The 20747-nt window shown below is 34.3% G+C and overlaps 1 protein-coding gene across 2 annotated transcripts in view; it reads left to right on the top strand.

Moving 5' to 3' along the window:
• EYA3 (EYA transcriptional coactivator and phosphatase 3) overlaps positions 1-20747 on the top strand; it is a 91687-nt gene that overhangs the window by 20220 nt on the left and 50720 nt on the right. For both annotated transcript variants that reach the window (XM_045858833.1, XM_045858832.1), the window contains exons 2-3: positions 12111-12211; positions 18637-18680. In XM_045858833.1, coding sequence (XP_045714789.1) covers positions 12179-12211; positions 18637-18680 — 77 coding nt within the window. In that variant the 5' untranslated portion in view covers positions 12111-12178. The remainder of the gene's footprint in view (positions 1-12110; positions 12212-18636; positions 18681-20747) is intronic.

Below are 20747 nucleotides of genomic sequence, written 5' to 3'. Positions count from 1 at the left end.
AATGACAGTTCAGCCAAGTGAGCCACACCAGTCAGGGCTCATGTGGGCTTTTATGTGAGTTTCCTCTTTTAAAACTATAGAAATCTCTTTGGGATTCATGCCCCCCCCCCACCTTTTTTTTTTTTTTTTTGTCAGATACATGTTTTCGTGGCATCATGAGATTTGCAAAGTGTTTTGCTATAGAATAATTCTTCTGTCCTGATAAATGTATATTTGTTTTGCAGAGAGATCCTTTACTTGATTCATCGCCTGTCTCAAGTTTTTTCTTTTGTTCTTTCATTTTTTTCTCCCTTCCATCCTGTTTTTCTGTCTTTCAATAAATGTCAGCTATTTTAGGTGTCATTGCTTCTGAATTGTATAGTGTATAGATCTACCTTTAGGGGATTAATTAGCATAGGGGTAGAATTCTTCTACCACTACCATTTTGGTAGGGAGAGAGTGTCTGAAGGTGGTAGCATTTAAAATAAAAAAAATAATTTATACACTTTGACCTTAAATCATCTAACTAATGGGAAACTCTTCTGTTATGATATCAAGTAATATAGCTAACATTTCAAATCTCTGTACTCATAAATAAACTGTTGATCCAACTATGTTTATAATTTTATTAGCCAACATTTCAAATCTCTGTACTCATAAATAAAGTGTTTATTGAGCCAACTATGTTTATAATTTTGCTTGCTTATGTTAGTCATAGAATTTTATTCAGCTTCATGTGATTAGTTTTCAAAAAAAATCTAGAGAGATCCTATTACAATTTTTGAGGTATAATTTACATACAGCAAATTCATCCTTTTAAGTGTACAATTCTGAGTTTTGCAAACGCATACAATCATGTAAACTATCAGTACAATCAAGATACAGAACATGTCCATCACCCCAATAAATTCCCTCATGCCTTTTTTTTTTTTTTAGGATTTTATTTACTTATTTTTAGAGAGCGGAAGGGAGGGAGGGAGAGAAACGTCAATGTGTGGTTTGCCTCTCATGCTCCCCCTACTGGGGACCTGGCCCACATCTTAGGCATGTGCCCTGACTGGGAACCAGCGAGCCTTTGGTTTGCAGGCCAGAGCGTTCAATCCAGGCAGGGCTCCTCATGCCTTTTTATAGCCAGTCCCTTTCCCAACCTCCAGCACCTGGCAACCACTGATGTGTTTTTTGTTCTTATGTAAAGAATGTCATATAAGTGGAATTTTATAATATGTAGGCTTTTGAGCCTGGCTTTTTGTCTTTTTTCCCCTAGAAGAGATGCCGTTAAAAGAGCCTGGCTTTTTCCATTTAACATAATGCATTTGAGACTCATCCAGGTTGGTCCATGAATTGCTTTGTAGTATTCCATTGTATTAGATGGACAGCAGTTTATCCATTCACCAGTTTGAGGGACATCTGAGTGTATATATGAAAAAGGCCACTATACACATTCATGTTCAGGTTTTTGGGTGAGGAGAAGTTTACCTTTCATTTGGTTGATACTTCAGAGTGGGATTGCTGGGTCATATAAGTATGTTTAGCTTTATAAGAAACTGCCAGACTTTTCCCTATGAGTGTACTATACCTTTTTGTCTTCATACCAGCAAGGTATGACGGTTCTAGTTGCTTTGCATCTTTTGTTAACTTGGTATGACCAGTTTCCTTTTATTTTAACCATTCTAGTAAGCATGTAATGACACCTTATTTTTTAAAGGTAAACTTTTTATTATGGAAAATTATTTTTGAATAATTTTAAGTAGGGGATAATAAAATAATATTCTGGAATAGATTTCCAGCAGTGCTTCAGAGATAGTAGAGAGTTTCCATATACCTGTTACCTAGTTTCCTCACTTATTTTTTTTTCTCACTTATTAATGTCTTACATAACTATGATACATTTGTCAAAACTAAAAAACCAACGTTGGTACATTACTGTTAGTAATCCAGGGTTCCCAAACTTAGATTTCACTGTTTTTTCCACTAGTGTCCTTTTTCTGTTCTAGGATCCAGTCCAGGATACCACATTACATTTAGTATAACTTGCTTTTAATTTTTATTTCTGGCTCAAACATGTCATAACCAAATTATAAGAAACCACTACTAGTCTTGGTTCTGTTTATTGTAAGAATATATTTTTTAGCTTATATCTATTCCAAAATGCTGTATATGTCATATACTCTCCTTTGGTGAATGAGTTTAATTTGCATGTAGTCCTTTTTAAGTTTTAGAGGAGATTCCAAAGTTTGAGACTGCTGGCCTCTGTAGATTTGATCCCTTCCTTTTAGACCAACCAGAACACAATAGAGAGAACCTCTGGGAAAATTGTTTCAATTAAGAGTCTTTATTAAGAAAAAAGTAAGTTTTTAAAGTTTACTCTTCTCATTTACTTTATTGCTTGAAGTTAGTGTTAACAGCTTGTATTGGTTAAATTAGCCTAGCCTTTATATTTTAATTCTTTTTAATCTATACATTTTAGTGTTGAGTGGCATTTTCAACACTGACATTAATTTTTGACCAGCAGCAGCCAAACACACTAAGTAATTATGATTTCTTTCAAAATAATGTCTTTAATACCTGACGTATTCTACCCTGTATTCTATTTTAGTGTTTTCCTGGTTTGAGATATTTTGTGACTATTTAGTGTTTAGAGAGGATTTTAGGGCTCTATTTAAGATGTACACAACAAAGAAGGCTCCTCAAAAAGAAATACAGACAAAAAAGTCATTTGCTGAGTTAGAAAAGTCACATTTTTCTGATAACAGAAATTTCTGATTATCTGTTATTATTCTATGATCTGTTTAAAATGTTCTTGATACAGTGTTTAGCACAGTGTTACAAAATTAAAAATGAAATGTTTAGTAAATGCTTTTATGGAGAAGCATAATACTCTTGGCATAAAAAATGACTTTATGAGAAAAATACAAAACAGGAACTTGAATCAAAATAGAAAAAATAGTAGCTTCAATCTTGAAGCATAGTTTGCCTAGTATTTTAGTTAAGATCACCTGGAAGGAAGGACTTGTGTATCTTTCAGGTTAACTCGAGCAGTAATTTTTTTTTTCTAAGCAAAACACATCAAACAGTATAGTGATTGTATCCTGATTTTTAAATGCTGTCTTACAAAAATAGTATTATGTGTGCTCCTCAACTTACGATGCAGTTCCATCCTAATCAACCCATTATAAGTTAAAAATATCATAAGTCAAAAATGCTTTTAATATACCTAACCTACCAAACATCTTCGTTAAGTCTTGCTTGCCTTAAACGTGCTAAGAACACATGCTGGCAACACACTATACAGTAGAGTGTTGGTTCTTGACACTTGTGGTCATGTGCCTGACTGGGAGCTGCTGCAGCATCATGCGGGTTTTGTACCACTTATCACCAGCCTGGGAGATCAAAATTCAAAATTCGAAATGCGGTTTCTATTGAACGTGTATTGCTTTTGCACCATCATACAATTGAAAAGTTATTAATCAAACCATCATTAAGTCAGGGACTGTCAGTACTTGAGTTTGTTCTCAAGGCATTAGATCAGTAAGGCTTCTCAAGATCCATGAAACACCTGGGACTGCCAGTGTTATTACTACGTTAGCTGGGAATTTCTTCCACTATAAATTTAGGGCTTGGCCCAGAATGAAAGCAAGAGAATGCTAACTTTGTAATTACGTGACAGTCCTATGAGGCAAATTGTCCAATTACTTGGAAGGTTTCTTAGTGTTTTATGTTCACCCTATTCCTAATGTTTGGAGGCATTTTTGCAGCTGTGCATTTAATGATGTTCTCTTTTAATTTTGTACTTTTCTTTATTTCCCACCTTTGTCTTCAGCTTGTGTATTTCGTTCAGTGGCCAGACGGCCAACAAACCCAAGCAGAGCGGTAATAGCAAAAATGAATGAAAAACAAAATAAACTTATTTGCTATTTGTATTAATTTCCTGTGAGTGCTATAATAAATTATCACAAATTTGGAGACTTGAAACAACAGAAGTTTATTCTCTCACAGTTTTGGAGGCCAGAAGTCTGAAATTGAGGCATTGGTAAGGCTGCATGCACTTCCTCCATAGGCTTTAAGGGGAAAATCTATTCCTTGCCTCTTCCAGCGCCTGGTGGCTGCTAGCCGACTTTGGCCACATCACTCCAATCTCTGCCTCCATCTTTATATTGCCTTCTCAGTGTGCGTGAGTTAATTTTTCCTTTGCCTTTCTCTTATAAGGACATGAGATGGCGTTTATGGCTTACCTAGGTAATTGAGGATAATCTCATCTTAAAGTCCTTAATTTAATTGCATCTGCTAAGACCCTTCCAAATAAAGTTAATATTTACTGGTTCTAGGAATTAGGATGTGGATCCTCCATCTCTCCCTCCCTTCACTCCTTTTCTTTTTAACTTAAAACTTTAGCCTTCTATATTGGTAGTTACAAAATAATTATGGGCATGTAAAGTATAGTGTAAGAAATATATGTAGTCAATAATATTGTAGTAAACATGTATGGTGCCAGTTGGGTGCTGGAAATATCAGGGGGAGCACTTTGTAAAGTATGTGATTGTCTAACCACTATGCTGTACTCTTGAAACTAATTCAAAATAATATTGAATAGAAATTATATTAAAAAAATCTTAAAAATTAAAAAAAAAACCAGCTTTGGCCTATTAAGGGGAGGGAAACCTAATAATAGCTCCTAACCTCTAAGAAAGTAGTACCTGTGCTGTCATTCCTGCTGAAGATACAATATTAAAATTGGGAATAAAGTTTATCGTTCCTTGCTTTTTTTTTTTGAAGGAAACTTTTTAGTTAGCACAAACTTTAAAATGATGTTTTTCAAATTAGTTAACAAAACCTAGTAAAGAATTAAAGTTCTGATTTAGGCATCCCTGATGAGAAATGGGAAAGTTAAAGATTTTAATTTTTTGTGTCTCTAAATATATTGAAGGTTCTTGAACTGGTTTAGGTGACTATTTGGAGGAATCAAGAGCCTGGAAATTGTGTTTGATTGAATGAATATTGAATGCCCACTGAATGCTATTGCATATTAAAAAGAAGAAGGTGGTCTCTGCCATTGTGGCATTAGGGTCAAGAATCCACAGGAATCTTAGAACCAAGGGAAAATGAACAGTTTTAACAGAATTAGCTGTCAGATATACAGACCACATTAGAGGTCAGAGGAGGCCTTTTGAAGAATTCTTAATTATTAACTAATAATGAAATAGGGAACTCTTTCACTAATAACTTTAATGTTTTAGTAGGTTGGGAGAGATTTTGTTTTCTAAAATGATGCTTATATCTGACTAGAAATGGTAAAAATTTATTTTCATATACCTTGCAATTAAAATTAACCTGTTTCACTAACAGTAGATCCAAGTCTGTATGTTGTAAATAAAAGACTTAGTAGTTGTAAAGAAAACAATTTGTTATTTTTGCTAGACTATACAGAACTTAAAAAATAGCATAAAATAATCTCATTTGAGAATTTTAGGAGATCCTTGGAGTGCCAGATAACACATTAAAAAAGAAGTTTTAAGTGTATACATTTCAAACATTCTAAAACTTTAAAAACATGCTATTATACCATGAGGTCAAAGTCATATAACAGATTAGCAGGAAAATTAATGAATGAAAAGGAATAAATAGCCTAACGTAATATTAGGAATGCAATTTTAAAAGGGAAGGGTGTGTGCTCAGTTGCACATGAGGGGGAGAAAAGACAAGGGAGTGCAGAATCTTGGATTCTGCTGCTGGGTCTGCGGCTTCCAGACTGCACGAAGCAGTGCCTTCACACCTTTACTTTTAGTTTACCCTGAAATAAGGGTTTCCTCTAACTATTTAATACCCTATATTCCTTGTAGCATCATCTGTTATTAATTTTCTTGCATTCACAGAGTGAATAGTTTCTGTCCAGAAGGGTAAAACCAAATATGAAATGTCTTCTGATACCGAATTCTTGAACTATTAGAAGTTGAACACTTTTGCTCAGAACCATAAAATGAAGCAGCCCTGGGTTTGTGTGCAGGGTCCAACTTGACTTCTTGTGAAAGAGATGACAACAAGAAAATTAAATGAGTCTTTTCTGCCTGTAGTGTCGTCGTAAACTTACTTAAGATTTGGGGGTAAGGGAGGATCACTGCGATTTAAATTGCTTTCCCGTCAAAGTTTTAAGTTTTTTCCTGAGGAAAATGAATGGGCCAGAATGTAGAATTTATGTCCAGTTTTAGCTTACTACTTGACTGTTTTTGAAGAAGCATTTTTAAAGTAATACACCTAAACATTTTATTGTACAAACCTTAAGTATCCAGCATAATATTCCTTTGTATCTGCTTTTGATTTTTAACAAGTTATATTTAAGCTATTATTATTCTACAATTAATGTAAAATCTTATTTTTTCACATTTTAAATGAGCCTGTACTGAAATAGGTTATAATTTTCATTTTAATAAAGACTGTTCAATTGTAGAATCATAGCATCGTTAAACCATTCTCCACGTGTTGGTTGTTGCTCATTTTTCATTTCTGTGAACGACAGACTTTCTCTTTAAAATAGAGATCGCTTCTTACCCCTCCGTTTAACATTAGGGGAAAAAACAAGAAAATTACTTGGATCATGGGCTATTTTGTGACCTCTTATACTCTAACTGGAGACTCTAACTGGAGAGCAGTCTGATTTTAAAGCTGTGCCTGTACGTTTCCTATCTCCCTTGAGTTCAAATAACTGTAGGTTTTGTTGTTTAGATTTATTTTTGATAGTTTAATAGGTATGGAGTAGTATCCTAAAACTATTAAAATTTACTTAGTAGTGAGAATCTTTTTTCCCCAATGCTGATTTGATCTTAAACTGCTTGAATCCTTTGATGGCTGAATGTTAGTCATTGTTTGCCACATAACAGATGTTCGGTGAATGTTGAATTGGTTGGGTTTATGTTGTAGACATTAAAATTTATCTATTGTAATTATTGACGGTACTGCTTTCATTTATTTTATTCTTTTAATTTTAGATTTGTTATTTTTTCATTGCATGAAAGTCTTTTACGTAACTGGATCTGTTGGCAAGTTGCTTACACTTTTATTGCTCAAAAATTTATCTCTTTCCACAGATGAGGTAAATGTGTTAATTCCATTTCTTCCAATATTTTTTAATACTACTAGTTTTTCATATATTTAAAATTAACCATAGTGTATGATGTGGATGTGTTTTTCTCCACATTGATATTTGTTTTTTCTGACAATATTTTTTAAATACTGATTTTTCTCCACTTACAAGTACGTTTTTGGTTTGATCATTATTTGGTATTTCTAGTTTCATAGGTCTTTTTTTCTTTTATTGTGGAAAAATATACTTAACAAAAATTGTTGTAACCATTTTTCAAGTGTGTTATCCAGTGGCATTAAGTACTTTCACAATGTTGTGCAGCCATCACCAGTAGCCTATGGTCTCTTTACTTGATGCATTTGTACTAAACCTGAAACATGATTGCTGTTGTCCTCTGGCAAATTGTTTACATCTCTTCATCTCAGTCGCCCTGTCCATAGAATGAGGGTGGTGCTTCTTGTCTTTTAGGAGAGTTGTGGAGGTAAAATTAGGTAAGAAACTAATGTAAAAATACTTGGTGTATTATAAATGCTTGATCAATGATCTCTCTATCCTTCCCACTATAATTGTTTTTAAAGACTGGCATAGGGAAAATATCCCCAATTGCCTCTATTTGTTCTCCTCTCCTCCAAGATATTCAGTTATTTTTGTCTAATTTTCAGTAAGAAATTTGTAGGTATGGGAATAAACTTTTGTTCTTATTCGAAAGCTAATATGTATGTTCTGTAGATTATGAAGCCCAAATTACTAATTAGTATCATCTGCACCAACACATACTGCTAATAAGCACCGTTTTGCAAGAGAGCACAAAAATTATGTTTTGAAACCATTTTCCTGACATCTTTCTGATTTTGCCTTAAAGCCTCTAGTTTATAAATTAGATTTATTTTGAAGAGATGCCTTTAGGCTGTATGTTTGGTACTCTGGATGTTAGGACACTTGTTTCTGAATTCCTTTGTAGATTCCGTTTAGAATAGATGAGTTATTGTTGAATAACAATACTTGAGGCAGTCGTCTTAAAGCCATTTGAAGAGGGTAATTTTGCCTTTTGTTTTCATTATTTGAAGACACCTTGCTAAACATTTGCTAATTATTTCTTTTAAATACGGAAGTAACCCACATATTAATAAAAATCTTAAGTGGTTATAGACCACTGTTTTATAGTTTTTAGGATACTATTATTTATCACTGTTATATGAGATATAATTACTTTTGGGAAGGATGCTGTTAATTTTCTCCAGGGAAACTTCTGTAGCATTTTCTTTGGTGTGCTCTGAAAATTTATATATTAGGTTCTGGAAGGGGTAGTAAATGGACTTCTAAAATACAGTATAGTGAATGATCCAGTTTATGAGCTACTTGTTTTCTGTTTAGAACTGTATCAGAGATATTTAGTAACTCCTGAATAATTCTGTGCACGCTTAGCTGCATGCAAGTTCCCCTTCTAGGACCTCTCTTCAGGCTGTTTTGCTCTATTTAGACATTTCTCTTGACGTTATAATTGAGTGATATACACTTTGTTTTCACTGAAAAAAAATTGACCTTTATACTGTGCTTTTAAATATTTATGTATATAATTTAAAATTTCCTTTTCAATATTTAAGAGCTCTAATTACATATTGAAGTAACCTAAGTTCTTGCTTGTGGCCATTTACAACTATAGGGTAAAGAATATGTTGAATTTGATACAAAACAAATTATGAAGTTGGAATTGTTAGAAATTTGAAATAAAATATTTGTTACTAATGATTTCCCTTTGAACTTCTAAGGATTAAAAATTGTGGCTGCCATATTACAGAAATATCTTTTATTTATGAGCATGTGAAGTCACAATATTTAAAATTGTATGATCTTTTTGACCCAAATCAACGTTCTATTATTTTTTTGTCAGCATTTGCAGGTAGGGTAGTACTATTCTGTTCTCAGTTGTAGATTTTTTCCAGGTTTCTGTCTGTGAGGACATAAAGATACTAACAAACACCAAAAAAGGGGAACAAAACAGCTGTATTTAGAAACCAGTTATAAAAACTGAATCTAGAAAATTATTAAAAGACATTACTTATCCAAGTGCCTTATATGTGCTGAAAACAAAAAATGAATTCAGAGACTGTTTTGTAATTTCACCGGCTATTGGCTAAGTTATAATTATACTAATATCACTGTGCCTGTGTTACATAACACTTTATCTGGTTGCTAGTAAACTTAACTTTCAATTGTAAGCACGTGCCACTGTAGAAAATGGTGTGAGATCTTAATATTAAAAGTTGTAGTACCTGAGTCAACAAATATTTAATGTCTGATGTGCAAATAACTAGGTAAATTTCTGTATCCTCCCCCAAATTTTGTTTTTTAAGTTTAATGTGGAATTTCTTCACTCTTCACACTTTCATTATACCAAGGTCACCTTTATACCTATTTTTAAAAAAAGTAGCATATCAATACATGCTAGAAACATGGTAAAGACTTGCATTTTTGTATTTAGTATGTTCTTATGTTTCAGGTCTTAACATAATTTTTTGGAAGTAAGGACAAATATATTGATGGAAAGTGTTTTAGATGCATGTTGTGATGGAATTATGTGATTTATGTCATTATTACTATATTTTCTGTACAGATGTACCAGAGTGTGTGTGCATACTTCATACACATCACAGATAGCAAGTAGAATCCCAGAAGATTCTGTAATAAATCATATGCTTTGCTTGTAGAATGCTTTTTTGTTGTTGTTTTAAAAAAGGGTTTTTTTCTAACTATAGAAATTATCTGTACCCCTCTAATTCCCCTAAATTTAAAAGGTGAGAAAATAAAGGTAATTTTTAAAGACAGAAACAACAAAGGAGACTTATTTGTATAGAAGCAATGGGACAGGTAGAAAGGAATATCTTCTAGTTGTTCTCTTAAAGAAGGTTTTATTGCTACTTAGTCATAAAATTTATCTCAAGAAAAATAGAAAATTAGTCCACTTCCATTAAAAAAATCACCGTAGTATCACCATATTTCTAAAAAGCAAAATTCAAGATTTTAACATTTCATTTTATATAGCTTGAAAAATTTATTTCCCCACTATTAAGAGTACTAGTTCTTGCCTTTTAAAACCCATAACCCCTTTTGATTAATAAAATCTGTATGTTCATATTTTTAAAATAAGTTAGTTTTTGTGCTTAAAAACAAAATTAAAGTTATGTTTTTGAGTATCCTTTTTTAAAAAACAAAATTTTTCTAACTTTCCTCTTGCCCAGAGATAGGTTTTATAACCCGTTCCCTATGAGAAGGGAAACCCATCCTTCTCCCTTGCCGACAATCTACCAATTAAAGATTGCAGCTAATGTAGTTATGGCCTTCAATTAAGGAAAACATGGGATATTATCACTTTTTGTTTAGATGAGAGCTGATCACACAAAAATTCAACAAATGAGGTGTTAAAGGCATTACATTTCCTTGATGATTTGGCTCTAGTTTTGCTCTTTCTTACGGGATGAAATTATAGATGTACATTATGTTCATTTAGGCAGTATTAAAATCCCATGATGTAAAGAAAAAACATTTCAATTTAAAACTAAGATAGATCTAAGTTGGTGAAACATAAAATGTTTCATCTTTCGTAATTGTGAGTCATTTGCACGTCACATTGATTATGCTGTTCTGGGTAGAGCAAAACAAAGTGCAGGGAAGATAGTGCCTGTGAGCGTTAGTAACTGCGTGCTGTAATTCTGCAGCACCAGTTACCTACGTCAGGTAGTATGAGAACTTAGCTTTTGAGGCTCCGTGTATGAGCTGCACGTGAGTGCATTGAGGATCCAGTGCTTCTGACGTTGAAACTTTTTTTTCTTTTGACATTCTAGATCTGGGCAGGGAGTAAAGCTGTGTCAGAGTTGGACATTTTTGAATCTGCCTTCCTTAACACATGTTTTCTCTCCTTTTCCCATCTGGAGTGCAGCTCTAAAAGTGTGTTTCACCAAGATAGAGCAATAGAAGTGGTGGTATCTTGGTATAACTGAAATTTGTTATTTTTCTTGTCATGTTTATCTATTCTTATTACTTCTGCAATAGGAGTCTTTACTACTTTAGCTTTATATACTAAGTTGGTCACAGTGGTTGGGAGAAGTGAAAACAGGTGTGACCTTGATGAAACGCATAAGCGATCACATCTGTTTTGGAGAAGTGCTAGTTTCATTTTGTTAAAGAGTCATGGAGTTTTTCTTTTTTATAATGTATTTAAGTATTCTAATGTCTGTAGAAAATGTCAGACACAATAAGGTGTTCTTACCAGTAAATGTGGGGCTTAGAGTCCTTTTTTTTTTTTGGTTAGTTTGAAAATCAAGACAGGGTATAAGAGCAGGATATAAGGAGGTAAAGATTTTTTTGAAATAATTGATTAGGCAATACGTTAAGTGGAGCTCATTATTTCAAACTAAGATTGGGCCCCAGCTTTACATGGCTATTTTTCCTTAATTCAAAGTTTTATTTATTTGCATTATTAAGGTAGATCCATAGCATTGAGTTTTCCTTGAAATTAATTATATGTATAGATAGTTGTTGACAATGTATTTAATTGATATTCCAATTTGTTATATTTAAAGTCATTCTGTGTGTCTGTGTTAACAGTTATGTAAATGTTCCACATGAAAGCAGGTTAGATGTTATCATCATTTACTGACTTGCTAGGCTAGTTTTTATCATTAAAAAATGTAACTCCACTCCTCAAAAAATTGTTCTGGTTGTCAGCACATGGCTGTTAACTTTAATGTAATGTTATTACATTAAACATTTTACAATGTTTAATATAATAAGCACTATAGTAACCCTGTTTTAGGTACAGCTGAAGTGGTTCCACGTGTTGGCTTTTGCAAGGTATTATGAACACCACTGTGTACGCCTGTTTTGACTTAGTGCAGCATGTCAATTTTGAAAAGCCACGTGCGGGTTTGAGATTTTGAGATTGGAACTCACGTGGAAAGCTTGGGGTAGCAAAATATTTAAAAAATAATTTGCTGATGGCCTGAATGATAATGCTTTAAGGTACATAAAGCTTTGAATCCCCCTCTTTTTTAAACAGACTGTGAAGACTGCTGAGAGACACTTAGGACCCAGTCACATAAGTGTAATAAAGAAATATTGGTCCTCATGGAGGAAGAGCAAGATTTACCAGAGCAACCAGTGAGTATTTCCTTTACCAGTTTAACGTTGATTGTAGGAAAGTTCAATTTAAGAGATTCTAAATATTATTCAGTTATACTGCAGATTCCAAATGAGAAAAATAAGGAAAAGACTCCTTAATACTTTCCTTCTAAGAAAATAATTTATGTTCTTAAATGCATATTTTGCTAACAGTACTAAAGAGTCTGCTTTGAAAATTCAGCATTACAAAGTTAATACTGTATTTGGAAAAGTCATTAAAAAAATCAATGGATATTTCCTTTTAGAACACTTGCTGGGTCTGGTTGGCGGCCTGGGGAGGTGCTGGGGAGGGCAGAGCAGGCGGTCGGTGCTGTGGGTCTCAATCAGATGTGGGGCAGACCAGGCAAAAAAGAAAGAAAAAAAAAGCAATGGCTATTCTTACAGGTTTTAGAAAATAAAAGAGGATATGTATTTACCAAACAGTATACACCACTTCTGACTGGGAATTTAGTTTTATCTTGACCTAAATTTTCCTAACCAATCTAACTTGTAGGAGTTGAAGACAGTATAATCTGACCACTAGCTAATTCTTAAAATGATAACATCCTAGAGACTAGGTTAAATTCTTGATTTCTTTTAAATATTTAGTATAAATAAACAAAATCATTTTCAATGTCCACAAGTCATATGGATTTATTGCCTTGCATGACTTCTTCGTGTGTTTTTTTTTTTGTCTGTTTTTGGAACTGCAGCATTTAAAAAAGGAAAGCAATAATAATCATTCTCTTAAGATACTTATATGTTAAAGAATCTTTTCCTTTTGTCTTGAGTTTCTTTTTTTGGAGTCAGATAAATACTGATTCAGTTTGCATCCTGAGTGAGCCTCTTGGATTTCATAGCAAAAGAGAATAGAGTGGCACACATTTACCTTTCTTTATGAAAATCCAACTTAGAAAAATTTAAATTTTGAAAGCAGGTACTAGGGTATGATTTTTATGTACTAGATGTATTATTTACGTTATAGAAGCTTCCATTCCATAGACACCAGCTTCCATTTAATTATTATATTAAAGTCCTTTAATAAGTTTTTAATATTTTTCTCTATGTTGAGGCATGTATACTGATGATTACCATATTTTGCTGCATGTAACATGCTCACTGCTATAACACATACTCACGGTTTTGTGCACATTATACACGGGATTGTTACACCCAAGTAGTCATTATCCCCGTGTATAATGCACATCCTTATTTTTCCCTCAAAAATTTAGGCAAAATGCACATTATACACAGCAAAATACGGTACTTTGCCATTATTTTTTTTAGCCCTCTCACTTAAGCCTAAAACTTGGAAGGCATGAGCAACTGGTAAAACAACCTTTTGAAACATTTGGAATGTCATTGCCTAGCCCTAGTAAGACGTTAATAATCAGGGAATTGTAAGGTCGAAAATCATCCTCACCAGTGCTGTGTGCTAGAAGGACAAATAGCTGAATTAGAGGCACTAAATGTACCAATGAAAATTATGTTATTGAGTTTTTAATGTAATAAAAGGTCTAATTGTAGTTTCAAAAGACTTATATAAGTTGTTGAAATGAGTATTGTTGTGAGTTACTCCTTGCCTATTTAAGGTCATGAGAATTGTGAGGCTGGCCTGCTGGTGGATCATGTTTTCTGCTCTGTTTCATTTCCTTGCCATTTTTACTCACTTTCTGTAACATAACATATAAAACCTGATTTTACTTCAGAGGAAGGTAAGCAATTAAAGCACTTTAAAAACAAATTTTCCGCTGACTGTAAATGGTGATTGTCTTGGGGCATCATTTTCTTATTGATTTGTGCCTGGGTCTTAATTTATAAAGGTGACTGAGGAACAACACTGAGAGTTCAGTGCCCTTTGAAGGGAACGTTGAATGTTACTCACAGTTCCCTTAGGAACTAGAGGCATGGCATGCCACGCAGGGCCCCTGGGGAGACTGGCGTGAGAGGGAAGCACCAGTTTTGATTAGGAGGCAGAAAGGAGGTAGGGGAATGCCTAGATTGGGCTACTTTTATCGGGGTTTCTGCAAGCATGGCAACGCAAGGCAAAGCAGGGTAAACAGTTTAGGATTGGCTAGCTTGAATAATTCCAGGGACTTTGGTGTATAGGGGCTGTCACTAAGTGTCTGGTATCCATCTGGTCCTGAGTTGATTTAGAGCAAGGGACATATTGATCTGGTATGTATGAGTTAGATAAAGGAGGTGGTTCAGAGTATGGGCTCAGAGGAGATATAAACAATTTTTGGCTCTGTGATTAATGGATGCTAAATAAATTCTTCATTCTAAAAAACAAAGAACACTTGCTGTTAAAAATAAATAGGAGACTTAATGTCAGACTTTGAGGAGAATAAGTTTTACAGGCCATAGTGGAAATTGAAAATTTGAGTCGAAAGAATGCTCCTATACTACGTTGATGATAATAAAGCTAAGATTTTTAACCCTACTGTTTACCTGTATGTAGAAGAGATGTTATTGTTGGGGATCTCTTGCCTTTTTCTTACTGGATTACCCTGCTTTTGTTTCTCTATTTCTTATTTGCTCTATCTTAAGATTTAAGATTTGTTCAGGTCATTGTAAATAATACAACATAAATCCTAGCCACAAGGTTCTATTTTTCACTTTCCCTTATTGCCAGTCAGTCCTCCATTTTCTGTAATCAGAAATGGTTTTTTCTCTGTGGTCACTATTTACCTGCGCCAGTGTTTTTCTCCCAGTTTTCACATTTTTTTTAACTGCTCTGAAACAGCTCCTGTTATTGTCCAAACAGGAACTCTTTTAAAGAGTGAAAGAGTGCACTAACCAGACTCAGTTTGGGATAAGAGGTATAATCCAAGACTATTTCTGGCAAACTGGAAAACTTAAAAAACTCCTTTGTGGCTATCAGGAGTTCTCTCTGAACTCCAGTTTTGAAAGGACATTATATGCAGAGAAAAAAAATTGAGAATATATATATCAAACTCAATATTCAAAACTCATCATTTTATTTATTATTTTTATTTATCCATTCATCTGTTCATAGATACTGGGGTTGTTTTCACTCTTTGGCTATTTTGAGTAATGCTTTTACGAACATTCATGTGCATTCCTGTTTTTGTGTGGACATATGTTTTCATTTCTCTTGGTTATACAGCTAGGAGTAGAATTGCTAGAATATATGGTAACTCTATGTTTAACCTTTTGAGGAACTAGTACTAAAGTAGCTGTACTGTTTTATATTCTGTCAGTTTCTGGATTATATTGTTTGAACCTGTACTTTTGTAATCCAGTGAAATGTATTTGTATCCTTTTTAGTTTAACTGGCTCTGGTGCCAAGGTAGTACATGCTTCCTATTCCTGATTTACATGGGGACATGATTACCCAAATCAAGACAAATAAGAAGCTCTGAAAGGTGAAAAATTAGCCCTAGATGGTGTGGCTCAGTGGATTGAGTGCCAGCCTGCAAACCAAAGGGTTGCCAGTTCAATTCCCAGTCAGGGCACATGCCTGGCTTGCAGACCATGTCCCCAGTAGGAGGTGCTCTAGAGGCAACCACATATTGATGTTTCTGTCCCTTTCTTTCTCCTTCCCTTTCCCTCTCTCTAAAATAAATAAATAAAATCTTTAAAAAGAAAAGAAAAGGAAGGTAAAAAATTAGCTGATAAAACATTTTCCTCTCCTAGTCTTTTTGTTTGGTAGGACTTCAGGTATATTTTCTTATTTTTGTTTATGGGTACCTTTTATTAAACTGAGTTGGCACTGTAATAAAAAAGTGAAAAGGCATGGTTTTTACTTGAAACGCCTTTATATTATGTTTTAAAATTTTGCTCTAAGACAGACTTTTTTTTAGTTGATTAGCTAGAGTGTTCTGTGGTTCAACTAAAATTAAGACCAACATAAAATAGATTCTTCAATCTAGAGTTTTCTTTGTATTGATTACTGTTTAAAGACTAGAGACTATTTTTGGTTACTAAACCACCAGCTCAGAAATTACATTTCTTTGATCACAAAGAGGGTCTTTGGGTGAGCTAAGCATAAATTCATCCCCATTATTGGAAAATTACATTATTATTTGGCATGTAAATACTGTCATCTTCAAGTGGGAAGGGTAGCACATTTTATAACACAAGCCTGCATTTTGTCATTTGTGAAATTATGGAGGGCATATAGTTTAATTTTTCTTCTATTTAGCCTTGCAGTTTCCAACCTTATTAAGTCAGCCTAGCCCTGGCTGGTGTGTCTCAGTGGATTGGCCTGTGAACCGAAAGGTTGTAGATTCGATTCCCAGTCAGGGCACATTCCTGGTTGAGGGCCAGGTCCCCAGTTGGGGGTGTGCAGGAGGCAACCAATTCATGTATCTCTCACACATTGATGATTCTCTTTCCTTCCCTTCCCCTCTCTCTAAAAATAAATAAATAAAATATTTTTTAAGGCTGTTGGGGAGGGGGAGGGGCAGGATGGGGGGAAAGGTACAAGGAACAAAAAGCATAAATTATAGATACAATATAGACAGAGGGAGTTAAGAATAGTATGGGAAATGGAGAAGCCGAAGAACTTACATGTACAACCCATGGACATGAACTAAGGGGGAGAAATGTTGGGGGGAGGGAGGGTGCTGGGAGGAGGGGAATAAAGGAGAGGAAAAAAATTGGGACAATGTAATAGCATAATGAATAAAATACATATTTTTTAAAAAGTCAGCTCATTTTTCTCCTACCCCTTTCAGTGAAGTCATGTTGTATGTTTGTTAAATTCCTTTGTCGCAGTCTGTGTATCAGCCTGGGGTCCCTTGACTGCCTGGTTGGCTTGAGGTATTTTTTATTATATAGAAGTTTTGAATTTTTGTATATTCAGTGTATTTTCTCCTTTACGACTTTTGAATTCAATATTATGCTTAGTAAAGATTTATTTACCTCAAGTCCGGGCTGGTGTAGCTCAGTGGATTGAGCGCGGGCTGGGAACCAAAGTGTCCCAGGTTCGATTCCCAGCCAGGGTACATGCCTGGGTTGCAGGCCATAACCCCCAGCAACCGCACATTGATGTTCTCTCTCTCTCTCTCTCTCTCTCTCTCTCTCTCTCTCTCTCTCTCTCTATCTCCCTCCCTTCCCTTTCTAAAAAAAAAAAGTAAATAAATAAAATATTAAAAAAAAAAGATTTATTTACCTCAAGTGGTTTTGTTTTTGTTCTTTTCCATTTGCTTCTGTAATTTTGTTTTTAAATTTAGAGGGTTTTTAATGCCCCCTTTTTCTTTATTTTATCTTTATTGGTACCTAAGAAACTTAAAACAACATTAAATGTACATCTATTGAGACACCATAATCAAGGAACCAAAAATGTTTGGTTGTATTTATTATTATATTTTCTTATGAGAAGTAGATGTCCTTGAAAAATTTTATGAGCTTTGTGTTTATTTTGCTTTTATTATTTATGTTGTCTTGAGGAACTACTAGTAGCCCCACTATTTTCCATTCTCTCTGTTTCTGGACTATGTATTTGTAATCTAATGAAATACCAGTACGTCTGTATCCTTTTGAGTTCATTTACCTGCTTCTACTGCCAAGGTAGCACGTGCTCCCTATCCCTGACTTATAGGGGGACCTACAGTTGCCCAAATTAAGGCGCACACTATCCGAAGTGTTAAATGTAATCACATTAAATAGCTATAGTCCCTCCTGTTATGTTTGTTTAAAATAGTTTAGCAGCATTGTTGCCTAGTGTTAGCTTGAAGTACTTTTATGTATTCATAATTTGTATGGCTAAGCATACTAAGCATGCCTCTACTATGACCAGTTATTCTAGCTAGATAGCTCTATCTGATTATTTTGGAACATGAAAGCTGGGAAATCCATTAGCAGTATTAAACATTGATTTTTTTTCATTTGTGGATTAAACTGTTTTAATGTAAATGTTTTTACCTCAGAAGGAATTAGGAAAGATGAAAATTTGGGGGAAAAACAGAATAGTGTGAAGAATATTTTTAAATTACTGGTAACCTAATATGCATTTATCTTCATGTTTTTTTTGTGTGTGTAGGTAATTTAAGTATAAAGACACTTCTGGTACATACATTTTGACTCGATGATATCAAGAGTTCCATATTTGCTGTTTGATGATATAATCATGTATCTGTTAAAATTTAAAACCAACTAGTTTATATTCAAATTTAGATATTTCATCCTGATAAACATTTTATTTTGAGTAAAAATCCTGATAAACATTTTACCTTGAATCTGATAAACATTTTTTTCTTTAAAATTAAAACAAATATCCATGTGATAAACACAATTTATCTCTAACTCAAAAATATAATAAGGGTTAATTAAATAAAGTTAAGCAAGACAAGACAGTTACCCTGAAATTTATTAGCTAATGTTAGCCTGACATTTGAGTAGCTAGATGATTTCAAAAACAGATCACTACATTATTCTTTGTATATTTATTTTTGCAGGTTAAAAAAGCCAAGATGCAGGAATCGGGAGAGCAAACTTTAAGGTATGTAAAGTTGAATTTTTCTTTTAATGATTTACTTATAATTTTTTTCACAGGCTGATGACAGCTCAATTTAGGTTGACTACCCTCTTTATGGTTTTTAACAGCGATCTTTACATTTTGAAATTACTTGGTTTAAAATAAAAGTTCCCTCCAAAAGTTTGTTCTTGAGAAACATAAGTGCTGATTTATTTTTCATTTAATCATTTATTCCACAGTACATACCAAACTCATGTTATCTGTCAGAGCCTGTGATACATGGAGGAGACACTGTGGTGAATATTCTTTAGTCAGATGTAGAGAGTATGAAGTGGAAGAATAAGCGGAAGTAAGGGAAGCGCAAGGGACTGGGCATTAATTACCAAATAGGTATGGGTTGCCCCAGTCATTAGCTCCACTTCCCTTATAGAAAAGGGGCAGCCTCTGTGCACCTCATGCTCTGGCTTCAGCAACACTGTGGGTTTTAGTTTTCCACAGTTCTTACCTCCTGATGTTTGTCCAGCAACCATATGAACCAGTAATTGCATCACCTCTGAACACCTTAATTTCAAGAATCCTACTCTTTTACTACCACACATTATATCCAGCTTCATTTTTTCTACTGCCACACTATCCGTATGTTTTACTACATATTTGCAATTAAATGATATATCATAGTCTTACTATTAACCATTGACCCTTTTCTCAACAAAGACTGCAATATCTTTCTTACCCTGCTTAAATTATAAGATCTGTTACTTTAGTCAGTACCTTACAGATAGCCTTAACTTCCTCCCCTTCTCCTCTGTGTTGTACTTCCCTGGCAAAACCACAACCTTGGTTAAATTCAGCTCTCTGCCTCTTACATACGTATTTCTGAGCACTGAACATTGAGGGAGGGAACAGCACCATGCTGACCAGTCTCTGTTTTCACTCATGATCACATCTCAGGCAGGCACTTAAACACTCTTGGTGGTCCGTCCACCTTCCCTGGTATGTTTTATTTCCACATCTCTAAAATTATCTTTCATCCCTACTTTCCCTTCTCTCAACTGAGGAAAAATTGAACATTCAGAATATGCCAGAGGAAAAAACTTTATTGATATATTATACTCCAGTATTAGAGATTTGTTCAGAAAAGATATGAGAGCTTTAAGCATTTTGGTGCTGTATATATTTTTTTAATGTAAACAAGATTTCTTTGAAGAAAATTCTCTATGTAGAAACTTAGTCTTCGTGTCATCTTTCCAGATATATGGAGCCTCTGGTACAGTGTCCTCCATTTCTCCCTAGAGTGTAGAACAGCAAAGCAGATTTCTTTCTAGGGAACGTGAGTGTAGGAGGGGTGCCTGGACTGGGGAGAGGTTGTGATATAATGGTACTAGCTATAGTTATATTGTACTTACTCTGTTTTTGTCTCTGCTCTAAGTACTTTTTATATATTAACTCATTAATCTCTATAACAACTCTGTGAGGTGGATTCTATTATTACTTCTCCTTGACAGTTGAAGAACTAGGTCACAGAGAAGTTCAGTGACTTGCCTAGAGTCACAAAACTAGATGTGGCAGAGTCACAAGCAGTCTGGCCCTAGAATATGTACTTCTAAAGATTATGCTATACTGGTGGTTGAGGGAATAATTGGAGAGTGGAAAGTAAGGTGGAAAGGAAGAGGAAAGACATTGTGAGGAATGAAAGTTAGTACCATCTCCATTCGAATTTCAGTGAGAATCTCTCGACATTAAAGTGTCTGACACCATGACTTGTCCTCCCAGTTTACATGATTTGTCTTTCGCAGTTTCTCTTACTTCTCCTTATAAGTTAAACAACAACAACAATAAAAGATGTTGCTCAGTCATGGGTATAATAACAAATTAAAATGTATTTATTTTTAATTGGGAGAGAAAAGAAATTCGATGGAATGAGCCATTTTAAGGTTCAGAACCTCTGGAAGCAAGCATGTATAACTTGAAAAAACGTCTCAAGTTATTTTGAGAACCATTGTCTTAAAGTGTTTTTAGGTATTGTGGAATTCTTCTTTTACCACATTGTCTTTAGAGAAAATCTGACTTGCTTGTGACTTAGCTGGAATT

This window comes from Phyllostomus hastatus, unplaced genomic scaffold, assembly GCF_019186645.2.
Source record: "Phyllostomus hastatus isolate PE091 unplaced genomic scaffold, TTU_PhHast_1.1 phas_scaffold_182, whole genome shotgun sequence".
Taxonomy (NCBI): Eukaryota; Metazoa; Chordata; class Mammalia; order Chiroptera; family Phyllostomidae; genus Phyllostomus; species Phyllostomus hastatus.
The sequence above is the reverse complement of the archived record's forward strand: the minus strand, read 5'-3'. Positions and strand labels throughout refer to the sequence as shown.